This window comes from Heterodontus francisci, chromosome 27 (genome assembly GCF_036365525.1).
Source record: "Heterodontus francisci isolate sHetFra1 chromosome 27, sHetFra1.hap1, whole genome shotgun sequence".
Classification (NCBI taxonomy): Eukaryota; Metazoa; Chordata; class Chondrichthyes; order Heterodontiformes; family Heterodontidae; genus Heterodontus; species Heterodontus francisci.
In genome coordinates, this window is record NC_090397.1 from 73,232,977 (window position 1) to 73,253,937 (window position 20,961).

Consider the following 20,961-nt stretch of genomic DNA (forward strand, 5'->3'; position numbering starts at 1 on the left):
GTAGTGACTTATATGGACTGGAACTGCAGGAAGGAATCCCAACTGATGCAAAAGGAACTGAGATGTTCTAGATATAAATAACAGCATAAAGCAGTGTCTTATTGTAAACTAAAATAGTACTTGATTAAACACCAGAAAATAATGTTTTAAAACAGCAAAATAAGTTCACTTAAAATATTGTTAATGTATTGAAACAGAATAAAGTTTCTGAGCCTGAGACCTTCATTGATAGTGCGAAGTGTAACAGTTATACACAAAAGAATATGAGGTGTTACATTTAGGCTTTTAGATGAACAATGAGTGCATGAACAGATGGAAGCATGAAAGTGGGCAAGTTATTATAGAGGAGTTCCTACTGAGATGAAAATTGTTTTTTAAGACACTTTTGTGAGGTTCATTGCTTTTGCATTGTGTAGATATTATATGATGATATCACTGCTCAGTGTTTAATTTATAATACATGTAGTGTTACATATTTTAAAATCTGTAAGGAAATAGGGAAGCTTAACTTTGCTCCCCCGTTAACATAAATTGCTGATTGTCACACCATTGATAATCTTTGCAATTTCAAGGATTAAATATTTGGGTAGATTTTATGAATTTGACTCCAGGCATAAAGCTATGAAGACCAGAAGCACAAATCAGGATCCTGGAGGTCTAGAATGGAGATGAGGTCCTGCAGGACCCACTACCCAAATGTCCACTGTTTGTTCTAGGAGCACATTTTGGAAAACCTACATTTTACTATCAAAGCAAACACAATGTTCAGTCAGGTGCCCTAGTACTTAATGTGGGAACAGACTTCAAAATTGGCCACTTGACTGAAAATCATACTTATTGTTGAACAGGGTAAGCTTAACAGAAATGAATGAAATTTAATTTTGGCTTGGAAAGTTAACACCGTTAAACAGAGCATACCTTGTTTACTGGGTTTGCATGCTAAGTCAAAGCTGTGAAGGAACTGCGTGCTTTTACAGTGCCTCATTTTTACTCCTTCTGCTTCCATTACTCAGTCACTTACATCCACACATGCTTCTCCTGCAGGGGAGTGTAAATGAAGCATTGGACTCAGCACTCCTCTGAGGCATTATCAGCAGGAAGCACACTTTTAATAAGGCTAAAACAAACAAGAGTGTCAGATAGTCCCCAGAGTGGGATGTTCTCGCAGCACTGTAACCAAGCAAGAACAGACAGATCTGGTCACATGTATTAGTTATAATGGCATTGATTGTCAGCTACTAGAAAGAGTCGAGTCAGTGACCAGAAAAACAAACATTATTGCTTGATATGAAGTCTTTCATTATCTAGTTTACATAGAAAGAGGATAAATTATAGAGCTGAAATATCAACCTTGGGGAATTATTGTACCATACATTGCAACTTTGCTTCTAAATTTAAGTAAAGGATAACACATTCTTCCTGGAAACTGTTACTAGGCAGTAACATATCAAGGGGTTTGGTTGACATTATAAACCCTGCAAGCAAAACGTGAATAGTGTTAATGTCACCTAAACCCTAAGGTGGCTCATATCCTTCCAATATACCCTAACCTCTGTTATTCTACACAGATTATTCTATACAGTTGGAATTTGTGGGAAATAGTTTTATTAAAGCTGCTAGGTTTTTTTATTTGCTAGTGGCAGGTATCGTGTTGAAAGTAGATGGATGGCATACGGCATAATTAAAGTATACGGTAAAGAGAATTTTTTTTAAATTGAGAAACAACAACAATTTGCATTTATATAGCACCTTTAATGTAGTAAAACATCCCAAGGTGCTTCACAGGAACATTATCAAACAAAATTTGATACCAAGCCACATAAGAGGATAATGGGAAAGCTCAGACAAAAAGGTTTTAAGGAGCATCTTAAAGGAGGGGAGAGAGATGGAGAGGGACAGAGGTTTAGGGAGGGAATTACAGAATTTAGGGCCCAGGCAGCTGAATGCATGGTCAGCAATGGTGGGTGGAGCAATTAAAACTAAGGATGTGCAAGAGGTCAGAATTGGAGGAGTGCTGAGATCTCAGAGGGTCGTGAGGCTGGAGGAGGTTACAGATATAGGGGAGGGGTGAGGCCATGGAGGGATTTTAAAATCAAAGCATTGTTGGACTGGAACCAATGTAGGTCAGTGAGCACAGGGCTGATGGTTGAACGGAACTTAGTGTGAATATGATTCAGGCAGTGGAGTTTGGATGAAACTAAGTGAAGGAACAAGGCACTTGGTGCAGCACTCCATCAAGATTGAAACAAATAGGAGAAAAGAAATGATAAATCGAGGAGCGATTATTGTCACCACACTTGAGTTTTCAAAGCTTGTGAATTCTATGATTCCATATACAAGGTGTCTGGGAAATATGCCATAAATAAGTGGCAGCTCTGACAGTGACAAATTGTCCTCCCTAATCCACAGACGGAGAACTATATTCCGGTACTGCAGCAGATTTTATGGGCAGAGATTTTGCAATCTTCCGCACTTTGGGAAACCATCACCCGATAAGGACAGAACAGCATGACTCCAGGTGGCTGAATGGTAAGTAAATGGAACAATTACTCCCACAGACTATCGGAGCTTAATTTTAAAATATTTTAAAACATGTATCCTGTGAATTCGCTGGGGATTTTTGTTTTAATTTATATTCAGTTTTCCGAAAACATTTCAATTGATCTTTGTTGTTTGCTATCCCAAAATACATAGTTATCCGAAAGATGAAAAGAATCATAGAATGGTTTCAGCACAGTAGGAGGCTGTTCAGCCCATCATGTCAATGCTAGCTCTCTGCAAGAGCCACTCAGCTAGTCCCACTTTCCTGCCTTTTTCTCAGAGCACTGCAAATCTTTTCAGAAAATGGCTTATCTGGGATTTGAACCCAGGATCACTTGCATACTCACTCAATGCACATCCTGATGTGAGAATCATAACCCTATACCAACAAGCCACCAGAACATAGTCCCTTCATATCAGTTCAGTGATCCCTACTTCTGACTGGCTTGCAGCAAACCACTACTAAATGGAGTCAGAAACTTGATGCAGAAAAAATCTTTTCCAGTTAGTTGATATTACTGCTTCATGCTGCATTGACCTAAAGTAATGCAGAGAAAGGATTTTATAAATCTGTAAAAGATAGCTCTCCTGTTTGTTTTCCCTCTGGATCATCTTTTTTCTTTCGGCTCCCAGACTCCCTCATGAATTCTCGCAATCAGACACCTTAATGCCAGTGGAAGATTGACAGAAACCCAATATAAGTGGTGTATCCAGAGTTTCCTGTGAAGTTGCAGGGACAGATCAGGAGAACCCCAAGAAAATTCCTGGCCTGGGTTTTTCAGTGTTTGTTGAATATATCATAGTTGATCTGATCCTTTTTGCACCGAGTGTCTGGACATCCATATTTTCCAGCAGAAGTCATTAGATAAAGATCAGAGTTAGAAATCCTGCTTTAATTTTTCCCCATCTACAAACACCAGGGTTGGGGGGGTTCTGAGATAATTTATAATTTACATTGATTTGTTTCTCAAGTTACTCACGCAGCAATAGACCAAGTGCTATGCAATTCCAAAGCAAATTTTGCTCCATATTGCGTGAGGTGTTGCAATTTCACACACATTCTGTCCCTCCACTCTAACATTTTAAAGATATTTCATTTCATATTAAAATTACACTTACCTTACCTCATATTCTGAGTATAAACTATTATCTGATTCTGATGTTATCACAAACATCTACTTTTGGAAGTATTCCTTTGGGTTCTCTCATGTCACACACTGATTCCTGAGAATCTGTTCTAAGAGCATCGCTGATATCACATTCAAGGTAGACAGCAGGGAAAGAAAAGCCCAAACTTACTCACCCAATTCCAGTTGCAAGATTAGAGACTTGCTGTGTGTTAAATTACGGGTTCAAATCTACATCTATCACCCCATGCTGTAGTGTAGCCCATTGGCACACAATGCTTCGGCACCATCATTCCACCCATTTAATTACTATTTAAAAATACTGGGTTTACTAGGAACTGTAGAATGATGAATTCCTACAGCCAGCATGCAGGAATTCCTTTGTTTGCAGCAATACAAAATGAATAAAATGAATGCTTGCTTTTAAAACAGGGTTTCTATTCTTATTTAGGGCATTTCCCAAGTGTTTGCTTGCAAAGGCCTCTAAAATTTTGATTGGTCAGTTTAATAAGTGTTAATTCTGTCAATGACAACTTTTTTCTTCTCAAGAACCATTTTCCCATGTCCTCGCCGGGGGTTTGTTGTAATTTGAAAGAGACTGGCTGTATACTTGAAGGTTCAGGCTGTAGAATCAGCCCTGACTATGGACTTGCGTTTTACCAGCCCTCCGACATTGAGGGTCGTGGCAGGAGGCCCAGAAAATGCTTCCGTGAGAGGCCCACCATGACCCCGACGGCAGGAAGGCCCCACCGCATTTTACCAGCGGCGGCGAGGCCTCAGTGTGGCTCCCCGCCCCCCCCACCGCTGGGCGGTGAAGCCTTCATTTTAATATGTAAATAAAGGTTAATGCAAATACACTTATCCTGTCCCGATGGCCATCCCAAGCTGATGTTTCAGAGATCTGAGGCATGACACTAGTGGAGAGGGGAGGGGAGGAGTGAAATTTTCAGGGCTGGAGGGGGAGTGGGGAAAACTTTTTAATTGGTGGGGGGAATGATAGGAAGAGGTTGAGGGTTACAGTCAATAAAGGTCAGGGGGAAGGTCGGAATCTGAATAAAAGTTTTTTGGGGGGGACTGGGCAATTAATGAATCGATTATTCCTTGGGGGTGCAGGAGAGGGGAGTGAAAATGTTAGTAAATGTGTCACTTTAGTTTTCAACATTCTTTGCCTTTAAAAATTCAAATGCTACTGAAGGGCTTGAAGCCCTTTCAAAATGGCGCCGGACGCCGTTGCTGGCAACAGATTTGCCACCCCCTCTACGTCAATGGGGGCAGGCGTCTGCCCCCTCCATTTAAATGAGCCACAAAAAATATTGCGGCAGCTCAGCGGCGAACAAGTCACGCGTGCATCGCGTCTTCTTTCAGCCCTATGTGTGTCACTGTGGTGTGAATGGCTGCAATGACTCCGTAGAGAGCACTCTTTCCCTCATTTATTACCAATGAGCAAACTAATTAGTTTCTGCCTGCAGTTTCAGTGTTGACCAGCAGTTTGTAGAATGGAAAACAATTTGATTGGGGTGGTCAGTTAATAGCCAGCAGAGTGCAGCAGTGCTGTTTACTTCAGTGCTCAAAAACTAAACCATATGAAGCAAGTATCTTAAAGTAGTAAATCAGAAAGAGAGAGACAGAGGTTAAGTGCAATGTGACCAAACTTGAGGAGTCTGAAGTGTTCAGATCTGGGAAACATTCTAATAAGACACTCCTATTGTGCAGTGTCATCTAGTGAATGTTAACAGATGTAACTCTCTAATAGCAACAGAACTGAACTTTATTCATCAGAGAAAAAGGGACATGAATGAATGAATAACAACTGACAGTAAAAAGGAATTAATGACAGAAAGGGTGCAAAAGTAAAAGAGCTGATTAACTGTGAGCAGTGACATGGAGTTCAGGCTTTGAGATCACTAAACCCTGGAGCACTCCCAGAAGATTCCTTTGTCTGCTGCTCTTAAAGAGGTTAAATCTTTTAAAGTAAATTGGTTAACACATTTCCTTAAATAGTGGGCAAAGGAATTTTTATATGATCACATTGATCAGGACATATTGAGAGAGTAGTTTATAAAGCAAATGGGATCTTGGGCTTCATAAATAGAGGTACAAGAGCAGGGAAGTTATCTGGAACCTTTATCAAGCTCTGGTTAGGCTGCAACTAGAGTATTGCATCCAGTTCTGGTCACCACACTTTAGGAAGGATGTGAGGGTCCTTGAGAGGGTGCAGAGGAGATTTACCAGAATGGTTCCAGGGATGAGGGATTTTAACTATGAAGTTAGGTTGGAGAAGCTGGGGTTGTTCTCCTTGGAGCAAAGAAGTTTGAAGGGAGATTTGATCGAGGTATGCAAGATTATGACAGGTTTAGAATTAGAATTAGAATTAGAATATTACAGCGCAGTACAGGCCCTTCGGCCCTCGATGTTGCGCCGATCATCTGACCTACACTATTCCATTTACATCCATATGTCTATCCAATGACCACTTAAATGCCCTTAAAGTTGGCGAGTCTACTACTGTTGCAGGCAGGGCGTTCCACGCCCCTACTACTCTCTGCGTAAAGAAACTACCTCTGACATCTGTCCTATATCTTTCACCCTTCAACTTAAAGCTATGTCCCCTCGTGTTTGCCATCCTCATCCGAGGAAAAAGACTCTCACTATCCACCCTATCTAACCCTCTGATTATCTTGTATGTCTCTATTAAGTCACCTCTCCTCCTCCTTCTCTCTAACGAAAACAACCCCAAGTCCCTCAGCCTTTCCTCGTAAGACCTTCCTTCCATACCAGGCAACATCCTAGTAAATCTCCTCTGCACCCTTTCCAAAGCTTCGACATCCTTCCTATAATGCGGTGACCAGAACTGCACGCAATACTCCAGGTGCGGCCTCACCAGAGTTTTGTACAGCTGCATCATGACCCCGTGGCTCTGAAACTCGATCCCCCTACTAATAAAGGCTAACACACCATATGCCTTCTTAACAGCCCTATTAACCTGGGTAGCAACTTTCAGGGATTTATGTACCTGGATACCAAGATCTCTCTGCTCATCTACACTACCAAGAATCTTCCCATTAGCCCAGTACTCTGCATTGCTGTTACTCCTTCCAAAGTGAATCACCTCACACTTCTCCGCATTAAACTCCATTTGCCATCTCTCAGCCCAGCTCTGCAGCCTATCTATGTCCCTCTGTACCCTACAACACCCTTCGACACTATCCACAACTCCACCGACCTTCGTGTCATCCGCAAATTTACTAACCCACCCTTCTACACCCTCATCCAGGTCGTTTATAAAAATGACAAACAGCAGTGGCCCCAAAACAGAACCTTGCGGTACACCACTAGTAACTAAACTCCAGGATGAACATTTGCCATCAACCACCACCCTCTGTCTTCTTTCAGCTAGCCAATTTCTGATCCAAAGCTCTAAATCACCTTCAACCCCATACTTGCGTATTTTCTGCAATAGCCTACCGTGGGGAACCTTATCAAACGCCTTACTGAAATCCATATACACCACATCCACGGCTTTACCCTCATCCACCTGTTTGGTCACCTTCTCGAAAAACTCAATAAGGTTTGTGAGGCACGACCTACCTTTCACAAAACCGTGCTGACTATCGCAACTTTAGATAAGTTAGACAAAGAAAAACTGTCCCCATTAACTGATGGTACAAGGACTAGGGGACACAGATTGAAGGTTTTGGATAAGAGATACAGGGGGAATGTGAGGAAGAACCTTTTTACACAGCGAGTGGTAACGACCTGGAACTCGCTGCCTAGGAGGGTGATGGAAGTGGAGAAAATGAATGATTTCAAAAGAAAATTGGATGGACACTTGAAGGAAATAAACTTGCAGGGCTACGGGGATTGAGCAGGGGAATGGGACTGGCTGGATTGCTCTGCAGGGAGCCGGCGTCGACTCGATGGGCTGAATGGACTCCTCCTGTGCCGTAAATGAATCTATGACTATATGTCCGGGGTGCTCTGCTATGTTTCTTCATGATTCTTTTTGCCAGTTGTACTAACTGGTGCATTGATTAACAACAGGGAGATTTAAACAGTACTTTGGATTAAATCATCCAAAATGTAAAAATGAAACAATCCAAAAAAGGGAAAAGGAGTGGAAAGCACAGCAACCACATAAACATTCCAAGACATTTGTTTTTATTCGTTTAGGGGATGTAGGCATTTCTGGCTCGGCCAGCATTTATTGCCCGTCCCTAATTGCCCTTGGAAAGTGGTAGTGAGCTGCCTTCTTAAACTGCTACAGTCCTTGGAGTGCAGGTACACCAACAATGCTGAGGCATAACCAGATAGCAAGGAGAAGAATTATGGCAGGTGACCAAAGGCATGGTTGAAGGCTTGGTTTTCAGAAAGGTTTTGCAGATGGGGAGAAATGTAATCAGACAGAAGGGACAGAAAGTTCCAGAATGTTGGACCAAGGTGGCTGAGAACTAGGCGACCAAAGGTAATGATGCAGAGGAGGGAGGTTGAAAAGGAGACCAGAATGAGAAGAGCAGAGAGCATGCATTAGCATGTAGATCTGAATGAGATTGAAGTCATGACAGGATTTGTAAATGAGGGCAATGCATTTTGAACACCAGACACTGGTAAGTAGGGAGAACCATGGAGAATGATGAGGGTTAGGTCACTAGGGGATTGGGGCTTAATATAAGATAGGATGCAGTGGACATGTTGGAGTTTATGAAGGGAAGTAACACCTCTAGAGATGTCGCATATCCACCTGTGCTCCTGCTGAGGTCCGAGGCAATGCATTTATAAACTTGGGTCAACTATTATTCCTCAGATGTTGAGACCTGTCGAATACAATCCTTTTTGTTAGAATAAGGTAAGGAAATACATAAAACATTAAAGTACGGATGTACCTTTTGACTCTTTATATAAAGTTTCAGACTCATAGGGTTTTATTGCTTTCACACTAGAAGATCAAGGCTTACTTTCCATTCCTAATTGTAGCTCTTCAAATAAATCATGCATGAGTGGTGCGGAAGCAGATGATGGATGATGGGCTGTTTTGATTCAGTAAACTTTGGACTGCATCAAGGGCAATTGCTCTCCAGAATGTTGAAAGCCTATTCGTCTGCTAAGCAGGTGCAAGCCTCAGAATCAACAATAAATGCAGTCAGTGTGGCTGGAGTAAAATCTCATTTTCACTCCTTGCTGCTGTGAAAGTACAATCTTTGTTACATTACAATGGCAGGGGAGAAGTGGACAGCTGGATGTGAGTTGAAACAGTAATGTGCTTAGTAGGGAATGGTTTTTACTGTGTGAGACCTGAAATGGTGACTTCTAAATCTTTGTGGAATTGTATAAGGAATGGATGAAGAATCAGAGCTAGTGTCAATTTACGCTACTTTCTTTCTAGTCCCTGGTTCAATAAGTTGAATAATAAATATTGATGTGGATTTCCTTCCCACCCTACCAGACAGAAAATGCTGAAAGGATACAATTCTAAAAGAGCTGCAGGAGCAGAGGGACCTGGGGTATATGACACAAATCATTGAAGGTTGCAGGGCAGGTTGAGAAAGCAGTTAATAAAGCATATGGGATCCTGGGATTTATAAATAGGGCCATAGAGTACAAGAGCAAGGAAGTTATAATAAACCTGTATAAAACATTCGTTCAGCCTCAACTGGAATATTGTGTCCAGTTCTGGGCACCACACTTTAGGAAGGATGTTAACATATTAGAGAGGGTGCAGAAAAGATTCACAAGAATGATACCAGGGAGAAGCTGGGGCTGTTCTACTTAGAGAAGATTAAGAGGTGGTTTGATCGAGGTGTTCAAAATCAGGGAAAAGGCCAGGGAGTGGAACTAGGTGAGTTGCTCTTGGAGAAAGCCGGCATGGATATGACAGGCTGATTGGCCTCCTTCTGTGCTGTAGACATTCTATTATAACAATAGCAACTTATATTTATCTTCTTCTTTGGCCTCCTTATCTTGAGAGACAATGGGTAAGTGCTTAGAGGTGGTCAGTGGGTTGTGAAGCAGCACCTGGAGTGGCTATAAAGGCCAATTCTAGAGTGACAGACTCTTCCACAGGTGCTGCAGATAAAATTGGTTGTCGGAGCTCTTACACAGTTGGCTCTCTCCTTGCGCTTCTGTCTTTTTTCCTGCCAACTGCTAAGTCTCTTCGACTCGCCACTCTTTAGCCCCGCGTTAATGGCTGTCCGCCAGCTCTAGCGATCACTGGCAACTGACTCCCACGACTTGTGGTCAATGTCACAGGATTTCATGTCGCGTTTGCAGACGTCTTTAAAGCAGAGACATGGATGGCCGGAAAGCAGTGATGAGTTCGCTGTACAACGTGTCTTTGGGGATCCTGCCATCTTCCATGCGGCTCACATGGCCAAGCCATCTCAAACGCCGCTAGCTCAGTAGGGTGTATATGCTGGGGATGTTGGCCGCCTTGAGGACTTCTGTGTTGGAGATATGGTCCTGCCACCTGATGCCAAGGATTCTCTAGAGGCAGTGAAGATGGAATGAATTGAGACGTCGCTCTTGGCTGACATACGTTGTCCAGGCCTCGCTGCCATAGAGCAAGGTACTGAGGACACAGGCTTGATGCACTCGGACTTTTGTGTTCCGTGTCAGTGCGTCATTTTCCTACACCCTCTTGGCCAGTCTGAACACAGCAGTGGACGCCTTTCCCATGCGCTTGTTGATTTCTGCATCTAGAGACAGGTTACTGGTGATAGTTGTACCTAGGTAGGTGAACTCTTGAACCACTTCCAGAGCGTGGTCGCCAATATTGATGGATGGAGCATTTCTGACGTCCTGTCCCATGATGTTCGTTTTCTTGAGGCTGATGGTTAAACCAAATTTGTTGCAGGCAGTCGCAATCCTGTCGATGAGTCTCTGCAGACACTCTTCAGTGTGGGATGTTAATGCAGCATCGTCAGCAAAGAGGAGTTCCCTGATGAGGACCTTCCGTACTTTGGACTTCGCTCTTAGACGGGCAAGGTTGAACAACCTGCCATCTGATCTTGTGTGGAGGAAAATTCCTTCTTCTGAAGACTTGAACGCATATGAGAGCAGCAGGGAGAAGAAGATCCCAAACAGAGTCGGTGCGAGAACACAGCCCTGTTTCACACCACTCAGGATAGGAAAGGGGTCTGATGAGGCACCGCTATGCTGAATTGTGCCTTTCATATTGTCATGGAATGAGGTGATGATACTTAGTAGCTTTGGTGGACATCCGATCTTTGCTAGTAGTCTGAAGAGACCACGTCTGCTGACGAGGTCAAAGGCTTTGGTGAGATCAATGAAAGCAACGTAGAGGGGCATCTGTTGTTCGTGGCATTTCTCCTGTAGCTGGCAAAGGGAAAACAGCATGTCAATGGTGGATCTCTGTTCGAAAGCCACATTGTGCTTCAGGGTAGACACTCTCAGCCAGCCTCTGGAGCCTGTTTAAAACGACTCAAGTGAAGACCTTCCTCACTACGCTGAGCAGGGAGATTCCACGGTAGTTGTTGCATCACCGCAGTCACCCTTGTTGTTATAGAGGGTGATGATATTGGCATCGTGCATGTCCTGTGGTACTGCTCCCTCGTACCAGCACAGGCAAAGTAGTTCGTAGAGTTCTGAGAGTATAGCAGGCTTGGCTCTCTTAATTATTTCAGGGGCACTGCCGTCCTTTCCTGGGGCTTTTGCACTGGCTAGAGAATCAATGGCATCACTGAGTTCTGATTTTGTTGGCTTTACGTCCAGCTCATCCATGACTGGCAGAGACTGGGCTGTATTAAGAGCGGTCTCAGTGATAACATTTTTCCTGGAGTATAGTTCTAGGTAGTGTTCCACCCAATGGTCCATTTGCTTGCGTTGGTCAGTGATTGTGTCCCCGGAATTAGACTTGAGGGGGGCGATCTTCTTGATGGTTGGCCCAAAAGCTCTCTTAATGCAATCACACATTTCTCTGATGTTTCTGGTGTCGGAGGCCAGCTGAATATGACTGCATAGGTGTTGCCAGTAGTCGTTTGCGCAGCGCCTGGCTGTTCTTTGTGCAGCGCTTCTGGCTGATTTAAGTGCTGCGGATGTTAACTCGCTGGGGGCTTTCTTGTAGTTCAGCAGTGCAATGCGCTTAGCGGCTATGACAGGTTCCAGCGCTTCAAAGTGAGATTGAAACCAGTCTGCATTCTGCTTCACACGTTTGCCAAAGGTGTTTATTGCTGAGTCATAGATGGCATCTCTGATGTGGGCCCACTTGGACCCTGCATCCCCTGCAGGAGTGTTTTGAAGAGCTTTTTCAAGTGAATTTAGAAACTTATGTAACAGCTGTGGATAAGAAATTCTGTTGGTATTGATGCGCGGGTGGCCCTTCTGCTTGGAGTGATGTAGCTTCTTTGGTTTGGTTTTGGTTCTTGTATTTATATATTGCCTTTAATGTAATAAAACATCCCAAGGCACTTCTCAGGAGTGTTATAAAGCAGAATTTGGCACCGAGGGATAAAAGAAGATATTAGGGCATGTGATCAAGAGCTTGGTCAAACAGGTAGATTTTAAGGAGCATCTTCAAGGAAGAAAGAGAGGTTGAGAGGTGCAGGGAGGGAATTCCAGAGCTTCAGGCCCAGACAAGTGATGGCAAGGCTGCCAGTGGTGGAGCGATTAAAATCAGGGATGCTCAAGAGGCCAAGAGTTAGAGGAACATAGATATCTTGGAGGATTGTGGGGCTGGAGGAGATTACAGAGATAAGGCGGGGCGAGGCCATGGACGGATTTGAAAACAAGGATGAGAATTTTTAAATAAGCAGGAGCCAATGTAGGTTAGCGAGCACAGGGGTGATAGGTGAATGGGATTTGGTGTGAGTTAGGGTCTGGGTAACCTCAACATTATGGAGGGTAGAATGTGGGAGGTCGGCCAGGAGCATGCTGGAATAGCCAAGTTTAGAGATAATAAAGATATGGATGAGAATTCCAGCAGCAGATGAGCTGAGGCAGAGTCAGGTGATATTATGGTGGTGGAAACTAAAGAACCAAGAATAAATAACTAGTGATTCTGTTGAGGAGAAGGCAGGGAAATGGAACTGAGGGAGTTGCTCTTTTGGAGAGCCAGTGCCAACACGATGGGCTGAATGGCCTCCTTCTGCACTGTAACAATTCTGCGATTCTGTGATTCTTGTTTTATTAGGTAATGAACCCAAACCTGGGGCACAGTGTTTACAACAGCACCAGTCCAATTGCTCTGTCATTTCATTGTTATTGAAATTCCATCCACTCCCTATCCATGAGAACAGAAGTCCAGTTGGTTATTAATTTCTCATTCTGTATTGAACACAAGAATAGTAGAGGTTTATTCCAGTGCGGCTTTTGATAGATCATGCAAAATAGTTTCTGTTGACAATGATATAAATGTTCTTTTCAATGGTGCAGAGATGTCATAAATTAAAGCATAGATAAAGAATGGCATTGATGAAACATTTTCATGTTCCTCAGAAACGTCTAAAGCAGTTTACATGAAATTTCCTACTCAAAGTGCAGTCACTGTTGTTCTGTGGGGCAAGCAGGATAGCTATTTCCCACATAAGATCTCATAAATAGTAATGAATCAAATGACAAACTATTAGGCAAGGGCCCTGGTACTTGGGACAGGATCACCCGCTAGTGACCTCTGACAGTGACACCGTCAGAGGTGCAGGGTCAGGTGGGGGAAATCTAATTTGAATCCCCCTCATGCAGATGCCACTAGCCTCCCTTACTAAGTGGTTATTGAATCCTCTTCTTTAGAGGCCCCACCCTTGTCCTCTCGGTGGGGGGGGGGGGGGGGGGGGTGGGCCGACAACAGCCAATGGATGCCTTTGAAGGCAGATGTTTCAGGAATTCCCCAGACCTGCCCCCTCCTATATCAAAGGTCACATTCAGATAGAAGGCCATTGGAAGAGTTTGTTTTAAGTTTGTTTGAAACCAAACATTTTTTTCACTTACTGCAAATAGCTTATTCTTAAGATCAAAGAGAATATATTATTTTCTAATAGCGTTGAAAATCTAATGAGATTTGATTTGTATTACAGGGATGGTATTGGGATTAATAAGATGATTACGAAGAAAGATTATTTATTTCACTTGATTCATTCATGTTTTATTAATTTGTTTGTTTTGATTTTTTTTTCCCAGAACCAAAATTTATTGGCACCCACTTAATACCAGAGAGTGACAATCCAGAAGATGACAAGATATATTTCTTTTTTCGAGAAAATGCATTGGATGGAGAGTATTCGGGGAAAGCAACTCATGCCCGAATAGGACAAGTGTGTAAGGTCAGTTGGATGTGCAAGCTATTCTCCAAATATTAAGGTATCTTACTGGTTTAATGATTGTACACTCAAACAAGAGGGAAAACTTACTTTACTTCGTCCTCGCCAATCTACCTGTCACAGATACATCTGTCCATGACAGTACTGGTAGGAGTGACCACCGCACAGTCCTTGTGGAGAGAAAGTCCCCTCTTTGCACTACACCGTGCTAAATGGGATGGACTTTGAACAGATCTAGCAACTCAAAACTGGGTATCCATGAGGTGCTGTGGGCCATCAGCAGCAGCAGAATTGTATTCAACCACAATCTGTAACCTCAAGGCCCAACATATCCCCCATTCTACCATTACCATCAAGCCAGGGACTAACCCTGCTTCAATGAAGAGTGCAGGAGGGCATGCCAGGAGCAGCATCAGGCATACCTCAAAATGAGGTGTCAGCCTGGTCAAGCTACAACACAGGACTACTTGCATGCCAAACAGAAGCAGCATGCGATAGACAGAGCTAAGTGATCCCACAACCAACGGATCAGATCTAAGCTCTGCAGTTCTGCCACATCCAGTCGTGAATAGTGGTGGACAATTAAACAACTGACAGGAGGAAGAGGTTCCACAAACATCCCCAATGATGGGGGAGCCCAGCACATCAGTGCAAAAGACAAGGCTGAAGCATTTGCATACATCTTCAGCCAGAAGTGCGGAGTGGATGATCCATCTCAGCCTCCAATTGAGGTCCCCAGTATGACAAATGCCAGTCATAGAGAGGCGGTGGCATAGTGGTAATCTCACTGGACTAGTAATCCAGAGGCCCGGGCTTATGCTCTGGGAAATGGGTTCAAATCCCACCAGGGCAGATGGTGAAATTTGAATTCAATTAATAAATCTGGAATTAGTCTAATGGCGACCATGAAACCATTGTCAATTGTTGTAAAAACCCATCTGGTTCACTAATGTCTTTGAGGGAGGGGAATCAGCCATCCTTATCTTATCTGGCCTACATGTGACTCCAGACCTGCAGCAATGTGGAGGGCTCTTAAAATGCCCTCTGAAATGGCCTAGCAAGCCACTCAGTTCAAGGGCAATTAGGGATGGGCAATAAATGCTGGCCTAGCCAGCGACAACCACATCTGATGAACAAATAAAAAAAAGTCTTCAGCTGATCTGATTCACTCCCTGTGATATCAAGAAATGGCTGAAGGCACTGGATACTGCAAAGGCTATGGGCCCTGACAATATTCCAGCAACAGTACTGAAGACTTATGCTAGAGAACGAGCTGCGCCCCTAGCCAAGCTGTTCCAGTACAGCTACAACACTGGCATCTATCCGGCAATGTGGAAAATTGCCCAGGTATGTCGTGCACAAAAAGCAGGACAAATCCGATCCGGGCATTTACCGCCCTATCAGCCTACCACCGATCATCAGCAAAGTGATGGAAGGTGTCATCGACAGTGCTATCAAGTGGCACTTGCTCAGCAATAACCTGCTCACTAACGCTCAGTTTGGGTGCCACCAGGGCCACTCAGCTCCTGACCTCATTACAAACATAGACAAAAAGTGTTGAACGCAAGTGGTGAGGTGAGAGTGACTGCCATTGACATCAAGGCAGCATTTGACCGAGTATGGCATCAAGGAGCCCTAGCAAAACCGTTGTCAATGGGAATCGGGGAAAACTCTCCACTGTTTGGAGTCATACAAAGCACAAAGGAAGATGGTTGTGGTTATTGGAGGTCAATCATCTCAGTCCCAGGATATTACTGCAGGAGTTCTTCAGGGTAGTGTCCAAGGCCTAAACATCTTCAGCTGCTTCACTAATGACCTTCCCTCCATCATAAGGTCAGAAGTGGGGATGTTCACTGATGATTACACAATGTTCAGCACCATTCGCAATGCCTCAGATACTGAAGCAGCCCATGTCCATATGCAGCAAGACCTGGATGACATTCAGGCTTGGGCTGATAAGTAACATCTGCGCCAAACAAGAGCCAGGCAATGACAATCTCGAATATCCCCTTCATGTTCAATAGAATTATCATCGCTGAATCCCCCACTATCAACATCCTGGGGATCACCATTGACTGAAAAACTGAACTGGATCAGCCACATAAATACTGTGACTACAAGAGCATGTCAGAGGCTGGGAATTCTGTGGCGCGTAACCCACCTCCTGACTCCCCAAAGCCTGTCCACCATCTACAAGGCACAAGTCAGGAATGTGATGGAATACTCTCCATTTGCCCGGATGGGTGCAGCTCCAACAACACTCAAGAAGCTCGACACCATCCAGGACAAAGCAGTCTGCTTGATTGGCACCCATCCACCACTGACGCACAGTGGCAGCAGTGTGTACCATCTACAAGATGCACTGCAGCAACACACCAAGGCTCGTTCGACAGCACCTGCGACCTCTCCCACCTAGATGGACAACGGCAGCAGACACATGGGAACACCACCAGCTGCAAGTTCCCCTCCAAGCCACACACCATCCTGACCTGGAACTATATCATCGTTCCTTCACTGTCACTGGGTCAAAATCCTGGAACTCCCTTCCTAACAGCACTGTTGGTGTACTTACACCCCACGGACTGCAGTGGTTCAAGAAGGTAGCTCACCACCACCTTCTCAAGGGCAATTAGGGATGGGCAATAAATGCTGGCCTGGCCAGCGATGCCCACATCCCCAGAACGGAAAAAAAAAATCAGCGGTCTGGGTGAAATTAGTCTCCATCAACCGTGCGAAACAGGCTTGTAGTGAATTGTTTGTCGATTTTTTACAGCACCCGATTTTCTTTCCACTGATCTTCACAAAACGATGGTTCAGACTCTTTTTGGAGACTCATTTCCTTGTCTCAGTGTCACTGTTACTTGGTTTGAAGTTAAAAGTCTTAGCAATATTTTCCAAGTCAGTTGAGATTAAAAACTGGCACAGTGAAAAACCAGCTGCTGATCTGCTGTGAGTCTTTCACGCTGCTGGGCATCGACCTTGTTGTGGAATTCTGAAAAGAACATTGATCTAGGACAGGGACAAATAGTTTCTGTTCACTACCATTCATAAATCATTTGTTACAATAACAAAAATGTAGAAATTCCTCTTGGACAATAGTACTGATCAAGCTTTATCATATGGCCACCTGTTATAAACTTTGGCTTGATTGATGTCAATGAAACTTAATATGGGATGGCGGGGGAAGTAAAACCAGAGCCCAATTCGATACTGCTCATTTTGTAATGCCACCTGAGGGGAATTTCTACCCCAAAGAGTCTAAGAAATTTCCCACTCAGGGAATCTATCCAAGCAACAATAGGAGAGATGGCCAAAGGCATGTTGGCAGAGGTACCGATGGGGGAATTGAGGATTGCAAGGGTAAGATGATTGAAAGTCCTGCTACCAGTGGAAAGCACAGGGAAGGGGAACACACAGCAGGCCAAAGACAGAAAAATGGGTGGTGCTCAGGAATAGGAAGGGTGCAGTCACAATGTTGGGGGTTTACTACAGGCCTCCCAACAGCCAGCGGGAGATAGAGGAGCAGATATGTAGACAGATTTTGGAAAGATGTAAAGGTAACAGGGTTGTGGTGGTGGGTGATTTTAACTTCCCCAATATTGACTGGGACTCACTTAGTGCTAGGGGCTTGGATGGGGCAGAATTTGTGAGGAGCATCCAGGAGGGCTTCTTGAAACAGTATGCAGATAGTCCAACTAGGGATGGGGCCATTTTGGACCTGGTATTGGGGAATGAGCCCGGCCAGGTGGTTGAAGTTTCAGTGGGGGTGCATTTCGGGAGCAGTGACCATAATTCCATAAATTTTAAGGTACTTGTGGATAAGGATAAGAATAGTCCTCGGGTGAAGGTGCTAAGTTGGGGGAAGGCTAATTATAACAATATTAGGCAGGAACTGAAGAATTTAGATTGGGGGCAGCTGTTTGAGGGTAAATCAACATCTGACATATGGGAGTCTTTCAAACGTCAGCTGATTAGAATCCAGGACCAACATGTTCCTGTGAGGAAGAAAGACAAGTTTGGCAAGTTTCGGGAAGCTTGGATAACACGGGATATTGTGAGCCTAGTCAAAAAGAAAAAGGAAGCATTTGTAAGGACTGGAAGGCTAGGAACAGATGAAGCACTTGAGGAATATAAAGACAGTAGGAAGGAACTTAAGCAAGGAGTTAGGAGGGCTAAAAGGGGTCATGAAAAGTCATTGGCAAACAGGTTAAGAAAAATCTCAAGGCTTTTTATGCATATATAAAGAGCAAGAGGGTAACTAGGGAAAGGGTCGGCCCACTCAAGGACAGAGATGGGAATCTATGCGTGGAGCCAGAGGAAATGGGTGAGGTGCTAAATGAGTACTTTGCATCAGTATTCACCAAGGAGAAGGACTTGGTAGATGATGAGCCTAGGGAAGGGAGTGCAGATAGTCTCAGTCATCTCATTATCAAAAAGGAGGAGGTGTTTGGTGTCTTGCAAAGCATTAAGGTAGATAAGTCTCCAGGGCCTGATGGGATCTACCCTAGAATACTGAGGGAGGCAAGGGAAGAAATTGCTGGGGCCTTGACAGAAATCTTTGCATCCTCATTAGCTACAGGTGAGGTCCCAGAGGACTGGAGAATAGCCAATGTTGTTCCTTTGTTTAAGAAGGGTGGCAAGGATAATCCAGGAAATTATAGGCCGGTGAGCCTTATGTCAGTGGTAGGGAAACTATTAGAGAGGATTCTTCGGGACAGGATTTACTCCCATTTGGAAGCAAATGAACTTATTAGCGAGACACAGCATGGTTTTGTGAAGGGGAGGTCGTGTCTTACTAATTTGATTGAGTTTTTTGAGGAAGTGACGAAGATGATTGATGAGGGAAGGGTGGTGGATGTTGTCTATATGGACTTTAGTAAAGCCTTTGACAAGGTCCCGCATGGCAGACTGGTGCAAAAGGTGAAGTCACATGGGATCAGAGGAGAGCTGGCAAGATGGATACAGAACTGGCTCAGTCATAGAAGACAGAGGGTAACAGTGGATGGGTGTTTTTCTGAATGGAGAGATGTGACTAGTGGTGTTCCGCAGGGATCAGTGCTGGGACCTTTGCTGTTTGTAGTATATAGAAATGATTTGGAGGAAAATGTAGCTGGTCTGATTAGTAAGTTTGCGGACGACACAAAGGTTGGTGGAGTTGCGGATAATGATGAGGATTGTCAGAGGATACAGCAGGATATGGATCGGTTGGAGACTTGGGCAGAGAAATGGCAGATGGAGTTTAATCCGGACAAATGTGAGGTAATGCATTTTGGAAGGTCTAATGCAGGTGGGAAGTATACAGTAAATGGCAGAAGCCTTAGGAGTATTGACAGGCAGAGAGATCTGGGCATACAGGTCCACAGGTCACTGAAAGTGGCAATGCAGGTGGATAAGGTAGTCAAGAAGGCATACGGCATGCTTGCCTTCATCGTTCGGGGCATAGAATATAAAAATTGGCAAGTCATGTTGCAGCTGTACAGAACCTTAGTTAGGCCACACTTAGAATATTGCGTGCAATTCTGGTCGCCACACTACCAGAAGGACGTGGAGGCTTTGGAGAATGTACAGAGGAGGTTTACCAGGATGTTGCCTGGTCTGGAGGGCATTAACTATGAGGAGAGGTTGGAAAAACTCGGATTGTTTTCGCTGGAACGACGGAGGTGGAGGGGCGACATGATAGAGGTTTACAAAGTTATGAGCGGCCTGGACAGAGTGGATAGTCAGAAGCTTTTTCCCAGGGTGGAAGAGTCAGTTATTAGGGACATAGGTTTAAGGTGTGAGGGGCAAAGTTTAGAGAGGATGTGCGTTTTTTACACAGAGGGTGGTGAGTGCCTGGAACTTGCTGCCAGGGCAGGTGGTGGAAGCAGATACGATAGCGACGTTTAAGCGACATCTTGACAAATACATGCATAGGAAGGGAATAGAGGGATATGGGCCCCGGAAGTGCAGAAGGTGTTAGTTTCAGCAGGCATCAAGATCGGCGCAGGCTTGGAGGGCCGAATGGCCTGTTCCTGTGCTGTACTCTTCTTTGTTCTTTGCCAGTGATTGTCAAAGGGGGGTGGAATAAGGCAGAGGATGTGAATTCAATGTGAGAGACAGTGAGCTAGTGGAGGTTTGTCTCTATTGTTGAATCATTTGCCAACTCAGATATAATCTGTTCTGGGATTAAGCCTTAGCTGATTTAGAGAGAAGTGTGCAAATAGCTCCATGACATGCCAGTGAACAACTGTCAGCATTTACCGAACTTAATGCAATAGATATCCTGAACATCAAGATGTGAAAGCATCTATTTTTCTGTGCCAGCAGAGTTATCAATCTGCCTTTCCAGCAAAGGTCTTTAATCCACCTCAATGTCAGTTTTAATGCAGCCCTTGTCTGTTAAGGATCTCAAGGGGAAATCACTTCTGTCACTTATGCTTAAATCCACTACACAAAGCAGCTCTAGTTCTGGCTGTGATTAGCAAAGTTTTTCAAGTTCAGTCTAATTATTTTATGGGAAGCGGGCAGTAGAAAATGTTGGGCCAGATTATGACATTTATTCAAGCAAGGGGCGGGTGGTGGCGGGGGTGGGGGGTCGTACAATAAGAATTTCTCAGAAGTCTGGAAATTCATGAAAACTGTGGTTGGTTTCGGATAGTGTTTCTTTCATTATTGGATAAATAAAAAGAGTTTGATATATATATATTAAATTTACCTTAACTGGACCAAACCATTTTGTAGTGTACCAGTCCAATCTTCTACTGTTAATTGAAAGCAGCACGCTCTCATGGAAACAGCCACACAAATGTAGTATATCTATAAAATCAACACAGTGATATTCAATACAAGTAACGCCATGTGGACTTCATCAAAATCCTTCACTCAGCCCTTATTTTCCTCATAAGAAATGCCAGGAAAGTTTGTGATTCACAGTTCATTCTGCAAAGAAAACAGAAAAATAAATCCAATTATCACAAGCTGTTTTTGTGTTTGAATTAAAAACTTAGGGTGTTTCCCAAATACCTGTTAAGTAAAAAGTTGAGATGAAT

General features: G+C 43.9%; 1 protein-coding gene across 4 annotated transcripts in view; it reads left to right on the plus strand.

Annotated features, from left to right (window-relative positions):
- The window catches only part of sema3ab (sema domain, immunoglobulin domain (Ig), short basic domain, secreted, (semaphorin) 3Ab), a 500,953-nt gene that overhangs the window by 407,242 nt on the left and 72,750 nt on the right, over positions 1–20,961 (plus strand). For all 4 annotated transcript variants that reach the window (XM_068059617.1, XM_068059616.1, XM_068059615.1 and 1 more), the window contains 2 exons: positions 2,410–2,529; positions 13,794–13,936. In XM_068059617.1, coding sequence (XP_067915718.1) covers positions 2,410–2,529; positions 13,794–13,936 — 263 coding nt within the window. The remainder of the gene's footprint in view (positions 1–2,409; positions 2,530–13,793; positions 13,937–20,961) is intronic.